The following is a 16,389-nucleotide window of genomic DNA, read 5'->3' as shown; positions in this document are numbered from 1 at the left end:
AGGGTTTAAATCTCCATTTTTGTTTGTTCTCTGTTTTCTTTTTCCTGCCTTCATGTGGCTTACTTGAACATTTTTTGGAATTCTCTTTTGATTTATCTAATGCTTTTGAGTTTGTCTCTGTGTAGCTTATTTAAGTGGTTGTTCTTGGTATTATACGATACATAACCTTATCCCAGTCTATTAGTGTCAATATTCTACCAGTTTGAGTGAAGTATAGAAACCACACCTTCCATTCTGTCCTTTTACCCCCCTCCTTCTATAAAATAATTGTCTTAAGTATTTCCTCTATATAAATTGAGAACCTTAGACAGCTTTTTAATTTTTTCTTTAACTTTTTCTTTCTTTCCTCCTTTCCGATGTTCCAGGAATCTTTACCTTATTTTTTCCTTTCTGTTTAGAAAACTTCCTTTAGCTATTCTTTTAAAGTAGGTCTACTGGTGACAAATTCTCTTAGCTTTTCTAAATCTGAGAATGTCTTGATTTCCCCTTTTCTGAAGAATATTTTTGGTAGACATAGAATTCTGAGTTGACAATTCTTTAAGCACATATAAAATATGCTACTTCCTTATGACCTCCATAATTTGTGGTGGGAAATTCACTGTTATCGTTTTCCCTTCTAGGTATCATTTCTCTCTTGCTGCTTTCAAGATTTTTTTCTTTAGATTTAGAGGTTAAGCTATGATGTATATTGGTCTGGATTTCTTTGGGTTTATCCTGTTTGGGGTTTTTCAGCCTCTTAAATTTGTAGGTTTACATCTTTTGCAAAATTCAGGAAAATTTCAGCCATTATTCCTTCAAATACTTTTTCAGCTGCACCTTCTTTTGTTATAGTCCCCCAGGTCCCTGAGGCTTTGTTCTTTTTTTTTCCTATTTCTGTTGTTCATATGGGTAACTTGGTTTATCTTCCAAGTACTGAATCAAGTACTGATTCTTTCATCTGTCCTCTCCATTCTGCTTTTGAGCTCATCGAGCTTTTTAAATTTCAGTTATTCCATTTTTCTGTTCTAAAATTATCTTTTGGTTTTTCTATATATCTTCTGTATCTTTTCTGAGATTTTTTATTTTGTTTCAAATATGTCTATAATTTGTTTCAAATATGTCTATAATTGGTCATCTAAGCATTTTTATTATTGCCACTTTAAATCCTTGTCGGATTATTTTAACATCTATGTCATTTTGTTTTGGGCATCTGTTATTTGTCTTTTCCCATTCTAGTTGAGGGTTTTTTGGTTCTTGGTGTGACAAGTGATTTTGTTGAGACCTGGGCATTTAGTGGTTTGTTATGAGACTGTATCTTACTTAAACTGTGTGTGGGCAGGCCTCCTCCGACCCTGCTCTGGGGGGAGGAGGGACGCCTCTCCTTCTGCCAGGTCGGGGTGGAAGTCCAGGCTCCCCACTCAGCCTGCGCTGCCAGCGGCACGGGGCGGGGCCCCTCGTTCCTGCTGGCTGGGGTGGGCGCTCGGGCTCCTTGCTGGGCTTTGTGCTGAGCCCACCCTGGCTGCGAGGGGCGGCGGTGCCTCCCAGGGCCCCCAGGGGCCTCCTCTGGCACCACCCCGGCGAGGTGGGGGTGACCCTGCCGGTGGGGGGTGCTCTGGCTCCCACGCTGCCCTTGTTGGTGGGGGTGGGGATGAGGGCCAGCGGCGATCATCCAGAAGTTTCCTGCTTTGCCAGCTTGTCCCTTTCCTGATCCTTCAACTAGAAAGAAGAGACTCCCTGGGCCTCTTGTTGTCTGTGCTTGTGGGTACTTCCAGGCTGTTGGCTTCTCCAGCACCCAGTCGAGGATATATGAGAAACGAAAAAGAAAAGCAAGGGAACCTGTCCCTCTGATGCCAGGGCCCCTCGCCACCCTCCCCCACTCTCCTCCTCTGTCTTGTGTGTGTTTTACGGCCAGTGTCCAGGGATCTCACCTGAGCTTAGCCTCTGAGCAGGGCAGTAGGGCAAAGCCAGTCTCCAGCTTCTTGGAAGCAGAAGTCCTGCTTTTTGTTAGATTCTTTCTCAGTGACTGTTAATTGACCCCTAATGAGCCTGGTTACCCCTCACACCCCCTCAAGACCCTGGCCTTCCTGCCCGCTCTTGGACACGTGGCAGTGCTCCAGCCCGCCCTCAGTGGGAGGGTGATCTGAATTGCCCTTGCAGGGGTGGTGATTGGTGTTGCCCAGACAATGGGCCTCTCTTCTGAGCGCAGTACCTGGCTGGCATCCAGTGAGGCTGATGCTGAAGCCAGCACTGACCTGGCACCCACCGGCCTCCGTGGACCTGTGAGCAAGGCCGCACCACAAGCCTTTCAGGATTCTGGATTTCAGAAGCCAGCAAAAAGCTTCTCCAAGCAAGGATATTGAAAACAAAATAGAAAATACCCTCCATCGCCATTTCATAAGCGTCCAAAATAGTAGGAAGGGTAGAAGTTCAAGATACAGAATAGTTGTTTAAATAAACTTAGTTTTGTGAAAACTTGATGAAAGTCTTTTTTCTCAATTCACCAGATTGTGAAAAATTCATCCACAAATAAGTGTTGGGAGCTGCCATTCTACCAGCTAAGCCTTAACTGAGGAGTAAGAATTTAAAACGGGTGTTAGCCCTTGTGGAGTCGTAGTGACAGGGTATGACAAAAACGGGCCTGCCCCCGGGGACGGGGGAGAGAGCAGCCCCCCGGGACCGAGCGCCACACCATGGGTTTGGGGTACGTTCTGTCATGCAGTGAGCTCGGGGTGCCACTGGCCTTTGGTGGCAGAGTGCTGTCATACAGGGTTGACCTGTGTGTCCCGGGCTTTCTGTGTCCCGAGTCCCCACCCACAGGGCCAGTTGTGCCCTTCAGACCTTGTGACAGCCAGTCTGCTCCCCCGGCCCCTGGTTTTAAAAGTTCCTCCAGCTCAGCGTGTTGCCTGGGTGCGTGCGAGCGTCATGGGCGTGTGCACGGCTGTAGATGCGCGCTCCTTTCTTTCTTCAGTCATTACACGTGCAGAGAAGTGACGTGGACCTGATGAGAACAAAGCTCCGACGCCTGGAAGAAGAAAACAGCCGGAAGGACCGGCAGATAGAGCAGCTCCTGGATCCAGCCCGAGTGAGTTCCTGTCCCTCGGCGGTGGCGGCCCCGGCTGCAGGCGTGGGGACCCAGGGGCTGCCACCCCGGCCGACGGGGAGGGCCAAGCCGCGCACTGTCTGTGTTCCCCCGTCTCCTTACTGCAGGGCCCCGAGTTTGTTCGGACGCTGGCGGAGAAGAGGCCAGACGCCGGCTGGGTGAGTATCGCCTCCAGCAGGCCCCACAGCCTGGCCGTGGAAACCTGGCTTTCAAAACTGCCCCCAGCGAGAGCCGCCTGCTCCCCAAAGCACACGTGGGGGGCGGGGGGCGGGGAGGGCGGCACCGTGAAACCCCTCTCCACAGAGCCGCAGGGACCACGAGAAGGTGCTTCGGGCGTGGCGGGGACGTGGCGGGGGGGCTGCGCAGGCTTGCGGGGGGAGTCACAGCAGGGGCTTCTCCCGACGTATTTTAGAAGTTCATTATATGTAACAGTTGCAACCAACGCAAAACAGAGAAGCAAACTGACATTAACAAAAACCTTAAAATAGATACACCGCATATATGATATAGTATTATAACATTAAACTTAACAATGGAAAAAGGAACCATTATGTAATATTAGTAATAAACTGTAGCAGTTAGAGAAAAATGTGCTATAATAAAGGTACTGTGAGTCAAGGAGGTATAATTTTTAACAAAAAACCTGAAATACTGAAAAAACAAAACTGGGATATAATTTTGAAATTATTGAAGACAGTATTAATGGCATAATTAATAGGTTTGGTAACATAAAATATACATATCAAAATCCCATATACTGGACATTGTATGTCCTCCCATGACCCACTGGGTGGACTGGGAGAGAGTGTAAACTATAATGTGGACCATTGATCATGTGGTACGGCAATGCTCAGAGATGTATTCACCAAGTGCAATGAATGTCCCATGAATATGGAGGAGGTGGTTGTTATGGGAGGAGTGGGGTGAGATATATGGGTACCTCATATTTTTTTAATGTAACATTAAAAATAAATAATGAAGGAAAAAAAAAAGGCAGCCTGGAGGAGAGTATAGAAGAAAGAGTAGCAAAAGGGATAACCAAACGAGTAAAAATACAGACAAAAATATTGACATATGAGAACCAAAAAATAAAATAAAATCCCATAAAGGGAAGGTGATCAAACTAAATCAGTGATACTGGGATGGGGCGTATTACTGATGAATACAGCTACGTTTTCGACACATTATACAGTGAATCTATACAAACCTGCGCAGAGAAAAGCAGTCAGCGTGGAATAAAAGAGCAGAGCGTCATTCTGTGCCTAGAACAGCTCAGAGTAGAGACTTAATAAATGCTTGTGAATGAATCAGTGTTTCCACTAAGTACTTTTTAGGTAACAACCAATCCTAAGAGCTGCCTAATTGCACAGTTGGCAAATGTAACTATCTCCTTAGATTTTTTTGCAATAGAGACTTCCGTCCTCCTTTTTAAAATCAGGAAATTGGGGTTCAGCGCCTTGTCCATGTCGGGTCCGTGGTTACAACTGTACGCTCTGGGAAGGCAGGGCAGCGTCCGTCTCGATCCTCGGCATTTAAATTACCGAGTGCACACGAATGAAGCCCCTGCTGGCAGCCCGGTGAGGAGGCAGTTACAGGCGGGACGTGGGCCCTCCACGTTGGTTAGTGTGACTGCAAAGCAGGGAGCTGTGGAGCTGGGCCTACTGTTTGGCTAATCCTCCTCGTTCTAAGACTTTGTCTCGAGAAAATAATCCAATACCAAAACCACACAAACTTGTGCACAAGGATATTTAAAGCTGCCCATCATTGGGGAAAAATAGGGGAGAAGCCATTCAGGGTGCAGTACAACTACATGAAAACATCTTTAGGAAGAAAATTAAATAGAAAACAGCGCACTCTGCGCAGGTCTGTACTCAGATTAATCTGCATGAGTACGGAGAAGTCTGTAAACAATGGTGCCTGCTGGGAAAGGCCTGTCTGTAGGTCGTTCTTCTGGTGCTTGTTTAACCTAAGTGGATTCAAAGTAGAAATCCTAGCCCCCAGGGCATGTGCAGGTTTGGCTCTGGTGCCCTGGGCCGGGCTCCCTGGTGGCGGCAAGCGATAGGCCATTCCTCGGTCCCTTCCCAAGCACACCCTGGTGGCCCAGCCAGGTTCTGCAAGAGGGTTCCGGCCACAGAAACCACCCGCCCCAGCCTCCTTACCAGGAGGAGGGTGCTCCCTCCTTATAAGATCCCACAGGGTCTAGGGACCTGGCGGGTCACCAGGAGGGACGGCAGAGCCAGCAGAGGTGCAGGTGGTGCGGGGGGACGCTGGCTGCAGACAGGGCAGCCCAGCGCTGACATGCTGGCAGCTGCACACACGTGTACATGCCCATAGGAATGTCGAGAAGGAGCCACGAGACGTGGAGGGTGGCGTGGGCTTGGCAGGCGTGGAGTTTAGCTCCATCTATAACGTTGGTAATTCTTAGACAATGTATAGTCATGTATTACAGATGCATTTTTTCATTATTTTAGCATACAGTTAGAACTGTATTGTGGGCTAGTCCAAGGAAAGAAAAGAATGTTCTTTGAGGAATGAATATGTAAGATTGTTATTTCCCAAACAATAAATTAGTAGTGAGAAAGAAGTGATGAGAAGAGCAGCGCTCGCGGGCTGCCCCTATCAGGTCCCGCCTTGCGGGGCCTCTCAAGCCGGCCGGGCAGGGCTGTCCAGTGCCGGCCGCGCCTTGCAAAGCCACAGCCAGGTACCCTGGGCGGGGACACTTTGTAGGGGAGGCCCCACCCCTTTCTGGCCTGCCCCGGGGAGCACCCTCCCACCCTGTCGTCTCGCAGCGTCACGTACCGAGTGCCCCTGTCTAGAGAAGACAAGCCACCGGATAAGGAGGGGGCAGTCGCGCGTGGAGTGCTTCGCTGGGGACGGCGGGGCCCAGGCAGGCGCGTGTCCAGGAGGACGGCGCCCGCGAGCCAGGGTGCTGCTCTTCTGTTGGCAGGTGGTCAACGGGCTCAAGCAGAGGATCCTCAAGCTGGAGCAGCAGTGCAAGGAGAAGGACAGCACCATCAAGTAGGGGCCTGGGGGGCCTCGCGGGCCGGGGCGGGGGCCGGGCCCCAGCACCCGGGCCGGCACTCACTCGCGAGACCTTCGCGTTCACTTTGCTAAGGAGCAGTATTTTCTTTAATACTTAAATTCTCTCTCCCCTTAGTGTTCTGCAGGTCACTTGTAATTTGAGTGTTAGATTTTTAGGTCCCGTACAAGTTTGCAGTACTGACGTACCCCTGACCTCTCTCAGCTGTGCACGCTTTGTGCCCTTTTTGGCACAGCTGCACACATTTCTTCTTTCCTGCCTTTTTTGGTGCAAAGGGATAGTTTTTCCTTGCCGTATTTAAGCTTAATGAAAATTGAGGTTCTTTTTTATTGCCTCCTGTCTTCTCTTTAGACAGTAATTTCCTCCTTTTCATTTATTTCTTGCTTAAATATGTCCATGTGAAATGAATTTTACTTATCTGCTGATTTCTACCGTTTCAGAATCCTGAACTCTCTGACTTTACTTCCGTTACTCTTTTAAATGTTGAGAACAAGGTGAATTATACTATGGCACTAGGAGAAAAATAATGACTCTTTTCTTTTTAAAACTAATTATTCTCCCCCAGCTGCCCCCAAGATGGTTTGTCCTGTCTAACTCTGCGGTCTCTTCTCGAGATGGCACCTCGTTAGGTCCGCGTGTCGAGAGCCTGTCTCCCTTCGCTTACGGAGCGGCAGGCCGGGGCGGGCACAGGCTCTCTCTTCCCCAGTGTGCTCCCCCAGAGCCGTTGCTTCCCTGCGTGCGGGGGAAGCACCTCCTCGGGCCCTGCCCGCCCGGTGCCGGCACTGCCAGGCTAGCCCTGAACTTGGTTTCAGCAAACTGCAGACGGACATGAAGACCACCAGCCTGGAGGAGATGAGGATCGCCATGGAGACCTACTACGAGGAGGTGGGCGCCTGTCCTCGGGCGGGGCCTGCCTGGGCGTGCTGGGGGGCTGCGCCCCGGCTCGTCCCACCTCGTTGAGAATGCTCCCAGCAGTGTGGGCCTGCCCTCCTGCCCACCGTCACCAGGGGTCTTCTAGTGGAGGGGCTTCCTGTTCAGCGTGTGGTCTTAATGCACTTTAATCTGACATTACAGATTCATCGTCTCCAGACCCTCTTGGCAAGTTCTGAAACTACCGGAAAGAAGTACGATCGCCCCTCTGGGAGCTGGGTTCCACGGTTGACTCCCTGTCACTTAGATACTCTTAAAGTAGCGCAGTCGCGCCGTGGAACCCAGGGCCGTGCTCAGCCTGATGGGTGGTTGCCGTGTTTCCAGCTGGGGCGTCTGCCCAGGTGCCTGGCGGTGGCTGCTTGCTGACACCTGCCACAGGCTCAGCGCTCCAGGCACTGGCCACGGAAGAGCTCCTGGCTTAGAATCTCCCAAGCAGTCTTCCATATTACAGAGACATTGATACCAAGGGCCGGTTTCTTTTGCCACTTGCGCTTTCACAAGTAAGCCTCTTTGGAGAGGCAGCAGGGTTTTCCCTACACAGTAGACTCCCTCCCCAGGAGACGTGACCTCCGGCTTTCCGCAGTTACGTGGCATGGCCGCAGACGTGGCCACCATGGAGCACTTACAGGACACCTGCTGTGGCCGCCCCTTGTCCCTTCCCCCCAGTGGTTTAAAATGGAAACTGGCAAGATTTTTGTGAAGGGCCAGGTTGTAAATGTTTAGACTTTGTGGAATAAAAGACAAGATCAAAGAAACTTAGAGACTGAGAGGAGGGGCATTGCCATAGATGGTCTCGCCCTGAGCTTGGGCTGCTGCCTGACGAGCACAGTGGTCCTCTCTGCGGTGGGACCTGCCGGGGTCCTGCCTGGCCTGCCTGGGCCTCAGAGTTGGGGTGCCGGCCGTCAGGTGGGCCGCAGGGCAGGGTCTGAGAAGCAGTCTGCTCGGCCCACGTGGGGCGCAGGCCCTGCTCTGCCGCCCCTCGCTCCCCGCACGGGTTCCCCGGTTTAGGGAGACCGCTGAGGCCCTTGACCTTGTGGCCTAGGCCGCCGGTGGAGAGGAAGACGGGCCTTAAGAAGCAGAGGAAGGTGAGCAGCGCCCTGCTGAGCCTGTCCCGCAGCGTGCAGGAGCTGACGGAGGAGAACCAGAGCCTCAAGGAGGACCTGGACCGTGTGCTCAGCAGCTCACCCAGCGCCCCCGGGGTGCAGGGTAGGGCGCAGCCCCGGCCCGCGCCCCTTCCCACCCCTTCACTCCCCAAGGACCTGCCTCCCCGGCTCCAGGCGCAGCCGCTCGCCTGTCAGCGGCCTCGTGGGCCCTGTGGAGGAAATGACATGGGAAGGAAGGCGCCGGGAGGGCGTGCCACATCCCAACGGGCAGTCGGCGAAGGCCCTGCCAAGAAGGGACCCCTCAGCGGACTCGAGAGGGGCGGGAGCCAGCCCCCAAGCCAGCGGGGAGGCGTTGCAGGGGGGGAGTAGCGCGTGCAAAGGCCCTGGGCGCTCTTGAATCAGGAGGAGGCTGGCGGGGCCGAAGCGGGGAGAGTGGCAGGAAGGGGGCCCCGGCGTAGGGCCTGGGAGGCTGCTGGGGGACCAGGGCCGGCCTTGAGGGGGCTTGGAGCAGAGGACACAGCATCCGGCTCATTTCAGGACCCTTGTACCGTGAGTGTCCTGGGAAGAGGCAGGAGCAGTGGCAGTGGGGCGGCATCCAGTCCCGGGTGGGTTGTGAAGGTGGCGCTGCAGGAAATACGGAGGTTGGGTGTCGGCAGAGAGGAGGCGAGCGCAGGTGACGCCACGGTCCCTATCTGAGCAGAGGATGGCGCAGTGTGGGTCCGAGGTGGCGAGGACGGGGGTGGCAGGGCTGGGAGAGGCACGCTGCTGCCCAGCGGAGCGTCGCGCAGCACCTGGGGTCTGTCAGTGTCTTCAGGAGGGGTCACTGGAGAAGAAACTTGGCAGCCCCCAGCAGGCAGGGGCCACAGAGCTGGGAGCAGGCACAGTCACTGGAGCAGGCACCCGGACAGCCCGGTGTTCAGAGGGTGGGGAGCAGAGGGGGCACCAGAGCCGGGGCTCCCAAGAGAGCAGCGTCCTGAAAGTGGGGAGTGCGGGGGGCGGGGGGTAGTGGGGGGTGCTGACAGTCCAGCAAGGGGAGGGCTGAGAACTGCAGAGCAGAAGTCACTGCTGCCCCGACCAGAAGCGCCTTAACGGGCTGGTGGGCCCAGAAGCCTGATAGGAGAAGAATCTGGAAAGAGCATCAAGCTCAGACGTTCAGAGGCCATTGGGTTCCGTGGTTCTTGACAGTCAAAGCAGCAGAGAAGGGTTCACTGTGTGAAAAACACCTGGCGGTCAGGAATCGGGGTGCCGGTCTGCGGGCCGTGCGGCCCGGGGAGCTTGTCCAGAGGAGGGTGGCCTGGCAGGGTGCCGGCGGGAGGGCCCTGACCCCGCTCTTCCGGCAGGCTACGTGGAGTGGAGCAAGCCCAGGCTGCTGCGGCGCATCGCGGAGCTGGAAAAAGTGAGTGTCCCCTCCCCGCGTGTCCATGCCTAAGACCTCGGGCCCGCGGGGCAGCCGGCCCGCACGACTCGCTGCACCGAGGCACCAGGGCGCTCACTCGAGCATACGGTAACGGCCACGTCCCGGGCGGCCAGAGTGCAAACCCGCGGGGGCGTGCTGCCAGGCCTGGACAGTCCTTGGCGGCCGCTGACCCCACCCTCATCAGATGACGGCCCTGCGTATGCTTCGGGCACGGCCTGGGTGGACCCGTGTGACTCGGCTTCTGGAGCAGTCCGGAGGTCCGCCTGTCACCTGCCTCTCGTGGGCTTTTCTGTGTCCACACTTCCCAGCGCCTTCCTCTGTCCCACTTGAGCTCACAGAAAGCCACTTTCAGCCACACGTGGCTGGCCAGAAAATGGCGAAATTCTCTCCCACCTCCTGTGTGAGTTTTCAAACCAGCCATCAGCTGTGATTGAAGTGTCCATACCTTTGCTTAACCTGGTAAAATACTAAGGCAGAATGCTCTCTCATTTGGCTAAGCAGCGTAACCCTGGAGGGGAGAAGGACTTAAATAATTTCTCATAGTCACAAAGCAGAACCCTTACGCCTTCTTGAATGGTGTGTGTTGAAGGAAGAAGGCGCGTGGCCAGAGCAGCTCCCGTGGGGGGGTGGCATGCTTCTGCATGCTGAAGGCAGCAGCATTGCTTTGCTGGAAGGTCAAAGCACGCAAGCGCGTAGGTTGAGAATGTCAGAAATCCCAGGGCCGTGATGAGCAGCCCAGAGCTTGTGGACTCCCTCACCGTGCCCTGCGCCGCGGCTCCGCTGGCCCCTCAGCCCTGGGTCGCTGGGTCGGCGCCCTCCGGCTCTGATGCAGAGAGCTGCCTGGGGCGCTCTGGAGCTTGCCGTGGCCGCCCCCAGGCCGAGTGTCACACACAGCGCTTCCTCAGGGCCTTTGCCTTTGCTTAGTTGTCGTTTTCTGGGTTTTTCATAAATGGTAAGTGGAAGTGAGAAAACACAGCTAACAAATACCCGTGTTGCCCCCAGAAAATAAATTTGATGGAAAGCGCCAAGCCACATGCTCCGGAACTGGCCAGGTCAAGCCCCCTGACTCAGCCCGCGTCCAGCCCTGTGGTGCCACTTGCACCACCGGACGAGGAGTGTGAGCGCCTGCGCGGGGCGCTGAGGAGCCTGCGCGACGAGCGGGCCGCCCTGAACGCCCAGCTGCTGGACAGGGGGTATGTTGGCGCTGCTGGCAGGGGCGCCCGAGCGGATCTGCTCCTGGGCGTGGAGGAAACGCTCTGCGCGGGGCAGCCGCTGCTGTCTGGGTGGGATTCTAGAGCCACTGGTTGGATGGAGGAGTAAAGGCAGTGTCCACGGTGGAACAGTGTTACACATTTGAAGAGGGGTGGGCAGCGTCCCCCTGGGAGCCCTTCACCCTGCATTCCACAGGGCTTCCAAGTCCCGCTTTAGAGGGGAATTGGCTTCCGTTGACGAGGGTTAAATGGGCCACCAGCTGGGTCTTATGCAGAGGTTCTGGTTTAAAATTCAGTGACATGTTTGTGCCACTTGATGTTTATATCAAATAAGATGGCGCTGCTATAAATCCGTGGTTTGGAGGATTTTGAAAGGCCGAGGCTCAGACTTTGCCCCTCACTGCTCCTCCTGTCCTTGGGCGCTCAGCGGCCCTTCCCAGCTGCCTGAGGGGGCTGGCCCCCTCCCCACCCGGGCGGCATCCCCTGCGGGCTCTGGGCGCGCCTCGGCCGGGTCTGCCGTGGGCTCTGTGAAGCCTGGGTGTGTCCCAGCCCGGCCCCAGCGTCCGGCTCTGCCTCCTGGTGAGAGCCCGGGGCTGGTTTGCACCATAAGGTTGGAGAAGCTCTGGACGGGGCTCCTGGCCTGCTCGGCGCTCTGCCACCTTCTGGCCAGAGCAGAAGGCAGATCCTTTCCCACTCCACCCGTTGAGGGGCAAGAGCGCATCGGTGCACACCGATAGGTACTGGCCGTTTTGAAAGGCACAGCGTCCCTGGGCAACCCCCCGCTAAGCCTGCAGGGCGTTTTCCCGGGTAAGCGGGGAGCCCCGGGCACCCCGAAGAGCCCAGGCAGCAGCGCAGCCGAGCCCAGGCGCAGTCGGCTCCTCAGCCAAGGACTCGGCCTGCCGGCGGCAGCTCCGAGGTGGCTGGCCCAGTCTGCTGGTCCCCGGGGTCTCACTCGGGTACCGCCGCAGCCTGGGCAGTCCCTGCCCAAGCACTGGGTGTGCCCCACCCCTCGGCACCTCCTCTCAGGTGGTAATGGGCACCTGGCTGTGGCTCTTGGATGGACGCCTCTTCCGCCTTTAGGCATGAGGCCACGAGGGCGGCCGGCCGTGGCTCCCGCGGCCTCTAACAGCCCTGGCCACAGCGGCTGCTCGGGAAGGGTCTGCACGGGCGAGGGGCTGGCAGCCTGGGCTGTGTCGTGCCCAGTGCCTGCTGTCATCGCCCTGCCGCCCCTCCCACCCGCTGCCAGGAAGGGAGGCGGTTGGACTCCGGTTCTTCCGAGAGCTCCCTCCCGTGCGCTCGTCGGTGAGTCGTGGCCGTGTTTTCACGAACACTGAGACGTCTTCAGTTCTTTGTACTCAGCTTGGAAGTGAAGCAGCTACAACAGACAAAGGCTGACTTGGAGCAGGAACTGCGGAGTGTGAAGGAAAGCGAGAAGGAGGGGAGAGAAAGAGAGGAGGCTTTGAGGTAAGCGGCTGAAAGCGTAGAGATTTTCAGAGCCGTTACGCAGCATCCCAGCCTCTTCCTGCTGGCAGATGCTGTCCTCAGCGTGGCTTCCAGGGCCATCTCTGTGGCGCCCCTGCCTGACGCAGTCCCTTCTCTTCCTAAAAGCCTCTAGTGGCCTCCTGTTACCTTCAGAATAAAACACCTGGGGCCAGGCTCTTCACGGTTGGGCCCCTGTTGGCCTCTTTGCCACCACGGCCAGCTCCTCTCTGTGCGCCCTTCACGCCAGTTACGTCCGCCCTTGGCAGCTTCTGAATGCGCCCGACTCCCCCGCAGCCCCTTATCCAGTCACGACTCTGCTCAGATGTCACTACCTCCTCATCGAGGGGCCGCCCACCAGCCTCCGTCGTACCCTAATTTGCAGTAGGCAAAAAGGAGCAGCCCGAGTGTCCCACTGCGGACAGGTGGACGTCCAAACCTATGCGGGCCGTGCCCCGAGAGGGCTGACCTCTGACGTGTGCTCCAGCACAGAGGAAACGTTTGCCTAGTCAAAGACACAGGCGCACAGACTCATGTACTGCGGGGTTCCATTTGCATGAGCGAGACAGCGGATTGGTGGCTGCGGGGTCGGGGTGACCGGGAGTGAGCTTAGTGGGTCCAGGGCTTCCTTCAGAGGTGACAAAAATGTCTTGCGGCCAGTTGGTGGTGATGGTCGCAAAACGTCAGTATACTAAAAGCCAATGAATTATGCGTTCTAAATGGTAAACTTTGGTAAGTGAATTTTATTTCAGTTTAAAAACTTACCAAAAAAGGTAGAGTAGAGGTCTGAGCCTAAATATTCCAGTGCTGTGTATAAAGAGCAAGAAGCAAACTACCAGAAAGAAAACAAAATGTTTTCAGAACCGTGGCTAATGTCTGAGGCTGGAGGTAACCCAGAAAGGGCAGGTGGGCAGAGAGGAGCGAGCTTTGCCTTGCCTTTGTGTCGGCAGCGAGGACGTGAGCTGCATTTCCTTCCGTGGTCCCTCTTCGTTGCCCGTGCCATCATAGTTTCTCGAGTTTGTTCATGTGCCAGGAACGGTGCTAGGCCTTGGGGTCCCCAGTCCTGCACCTGGCGTTCCTAGTCCAGCAGGGCAGATGGATAGTGGAGTGTGCCCTATGCCCTGGGGCTCCCCGGGACTGCCCTGGGTGCAGCCAGGGCCCCGGCCAGCCTGCTCAGGACGAGGCCGCTTCCTCGGGTTCAGACGTGCCCTGCCTCGTCCCCATGGGCAGAGGCTGGCCGTCAAGTGCAGAGAGCATTTCCAGCATGATGACGAGTAAGAGTTTATCTTTCCCCCTTCCCTCTAGAGTGGAAATTCAAACACTTACCAAGAAGTTTCAAGAACTGGAAGAAATTAAGAAAGAAGAGAAAGATGATCCCGTGGAAGTAACTCACGAGGTACAGTGGAGCTGGTTTCCCCCGGTCTGGTTGGGCACTCTGTGAGGACCACTTGTTTTCCCCAAGCACAATGCTGCAGATCCACCTTCCCTTTGCCATCACGGTCAGTTCCTACGACTTAGACCACGTGACTGACGTTCTGGCCTGGCGGTCTTCCGTTGGCTTCTGGAGCTGGTATTCCGGTCTCAGGCGTGGAGCTGGTGAGCGGGGCCCCTCCGTGAGAGGGACCTCCAGCCCTGCCAGTGTGCTAAAGGAGGAAGTCATTCTCAGCCAGGGGCGGGCCACCTAGAAGGGCAGGGCTCGAGAGGGCCCTGCAGGGAAAGGGGCGCCCTTGCTGAGTGCCCCAGGCCCAGCCATCGCAAACGCCTCCAAGTGGGCTGCTCCCGGGGGCGGGGCCGTCCTCTGTGCCCCCGACCTGGCTCTCAGCTCGGCACACGTTTTGGAGCTAAGGGGCCCTGGCGAGTGGGCAGGGGTGGTTACCCCAGATGGACACACCCGTCCTCGCCCACGCCCTCCCTGCGCGGGGCAGCTGGGGCGAGGCCCGTGTGCCTGTGAGGGTCCCCCAGGCCCCTGCCTGCCCCCCTCTGGCCCCACTCCGGCCTGCGGGCTCAGTGCCAGGTGCCCGAAGACTGCTGGTGACCAGCAACCAAAAGCAGGCACGTCCTGAGGCTGCACTTGGCTCTGCTGGGAGCCCGCGGGGCACATGGGGGGGCAGGGGGAAGCAGCTTCGGTGTGGGTCGTGTCAAAAAGGAGCACATACGAGAGACGGCAGCAGCTTGGCATTCCTTTACTGCCACCCCTAAACCACCTGCGAAAGATCAGAGTCCTCCGTGGAGGGGCCACCAGGGTGTCGGTCTCACGTGGCAGCACCTTGAGCCAGCAAGTCTGCCTCTACCTGGCTAGCAGGGGTTCTCGCAGAGGTCGTCAGTGGCTCCAGGAGAGGGCCTAACGAGGGTGCAGAGACGCACTAGTAGTTGACAGTAAAATTATTTTCAACCTGGACCGGCTGTCCTCTTATGAGGCTGGTTGATTTTGTGGATTCTTCATGGAAGGGCATCAGCTTCTTTAAAGCAGCCACGAGACTGTGTACAACTCTGGCACAAGAGAGAAAAGAAGAGCTGAAAGTTAGAGAATTTGGAAAAGCTTTGCACATTTCTAGCTAAAAATTGAGACTAGCCACAGGGCTGCTGCTTAGTCAGGAAAAATGGGTTTTGCCCAGTACACGCAAACTGGGGTTTCCCCTGCACGCCGCCCGGCTGACTCGGCGCTTGTGTTGCGCAGCGCCGCCCGCTCTCCGTCCTCTGCTGCTGGGCGAGTGTGCTTGGCGTGCTGACCTCAGCGGCGGTTCGGCAGTTCTCGGCGACGCAGAGCCCCGTGCGGCCTTGTGGAAGGGGCCGTGCTCTGCGTGGTGGGAGCCCTCTAACCAGACGGGCAGGCCGCCAGCCGGGCCTTCCTGGGGCCACGCCCACGCCCGCCGACTCGGTGAGGCATCCCACAGGACAGGTGTCCGCGCTTCTCCACGCCTCAGGTCCTCGCTGGGCTCTTTCACAAGCGGCTTCCTGACCGGGGCCTCCTGTCTGCTTCTGGTGGCGTCAGCGACGAACGGAGAGGCTTCTGCTTGTTAGGAAAACTTGCTACTCAAAGTCAAATATTTCTTAGGGAGGAAAATTCTTGCCACACATGGCAGCGTTGGAAACGACGACATCGTTGGTGGGGATCACCTGGCTTTTGGAGACCCCTCCCTGTCTTGGGCCTGCTCAGCTTTTCTGTAGACCCTGAACGTCAAAGAAAGACAGGCTTGTCCTGCCTTCTCATCGCCCAGCTGCTTTGGAATCAGAAAGGCACCTGGGCCCTGACTCGAGCCTGTGCAGTGACGGGCAGTGTCGAACCAGGGCGGAGGGCCCTGTGCAGACTCACCCTCGCTGTGCAGTCTCGACTCCTTTCGACTTGACTCCAGCATCTGGAAGGGTCTAGCATGGATGCCACCGGCCCTTGGGGATGGCCACTCCCTCCGTGCTGCTTTCAGTGATTGGGCATTTGAACCCCCCTGCTCGGTCACACGCAGAGTGGCCCTATCAGCCGAGACTCCAACGGCGCTGTTGGCACTTCTCCAGGAATGGCAGCCTGAATCACTCTCTCTACTGCTCTTGACTCATGGGGATTTTGCTTGGTGCCAAGACGACACTCGATGTTTTTTATTTTGGCATCTTCTTCTTGTGTGGCCTTAAGATTTTGTGTTCCTATAAATGAGAGGAGGTTTCCCACTTTTCTTCCAGAAATAGAGTCTACAAAAGAGGAGGAACTGGGAAGCGGACTTGGCCCAGTGGTTAGGGCGTCCGTCTACCACATGGGCGGTCCGCGGTTCAAACCCTGGGCCTCCTTGACCCGTGTGGAGCTGGCCATGCACAGTGCTAATGCATGCAAGGAGTGCCGTGCCACGCAGGGGTGTCCCCCGTGTAGGGGAGCCCCACACACAAGGAGCGCACCCCATAAGGAGAGCCGCCCAGCGCAAAAGAAAGTGCAACTTGCCCAGGAGTGGCGGCGCACACACGGAGAGCTGATGCAGCAAGATGACGTAACAAAAAGAAACACAGATTCCCATGCCACTGACAACAACAGAAGCGGACAAAGAACACACAGCAAATGGACACAGAACAGACAACTGGGGTCGGGGGCGGGGGAAAAGGGGAGAGAAATAAAATAAATAAATAAATCTTTAAAAAAAAAAAAAGAG

At 55.9% G+C, this 16,389-nt stretch overlaps 1 protein-coding gene across 7 annotated transcripts in view; it reads left to right on the top strand.

The window, feature by feature from the left end:
• The window catches only part of IQCE (IQ motif containing E), an 80,377-nt gene that overhangs the window by 45,634 nt on the left and 18,354 nt on the right, over positions 1-16,389 (top strand). For all 7 annotated transcript variants that reach the window (XR_009182897.1, XR_009182896.1, XM_071211127.1 and 4 more), the window contains exons 7-16: positions 2,948-3,061; positions 3,187-3,237; positions 6,027-6,097; positions 6,932-7,004; positions 7,194-7,243; positions 8,092-8,255; positions 9,493-9,548; positions 10,572-10,762; positions 12,140-12,244; positions 13,565-13,655. Coding sequence is in view for 5 of the 7 variants with exons in the window: in XM_071211127.1 (XP_071067228.1) it covers positions 2,948-3,061; positions 3,187-3,237; positions 6,027-6,097; positions 6,932-7,004; positions 7,194-7,243; positions 8,092-8,255; positions 9,493-9,548; positions 10,572-10,762; positions 12,140-12,244; positions 13,565-13,655 (966 nt within the window). In the remaining 2 variants the exon portion in view is untranslated. The remainder of the gene's footprint in view (positions 1-2,947; positions 3,062-3,186; positions 3,238-6,026; positions 6,098-6,931; positions 7,005-7,193; positions 7,244-8,091; positions 8,256-9,492; positions 9,549-10,571; positions 10,763-12,139; positions 12,245-13,564; positions 13,656-16,389) is intronic.

The sequence above is a fragment of the Dasypus novemcinctus genome, chromosome 23 (assembly GCF_030445035.2).
Source record: "Dasypus novemcinctus isolate mDasNov1 chromosome 23, mDasNov1.1.hap2, whole genome shotgun sequence".
NCBI classification, from domain to species: Eukaryota; Metazoa; Chordata; class Mammalia; order Cingulata; family Dasypodidae; genus Dasypus; species Dasypus novemcinctus.
Note: the sequence above shows the minus strand (reverse complement) of the source record. Positions and strands in the feature narration are given on the sequence as shown.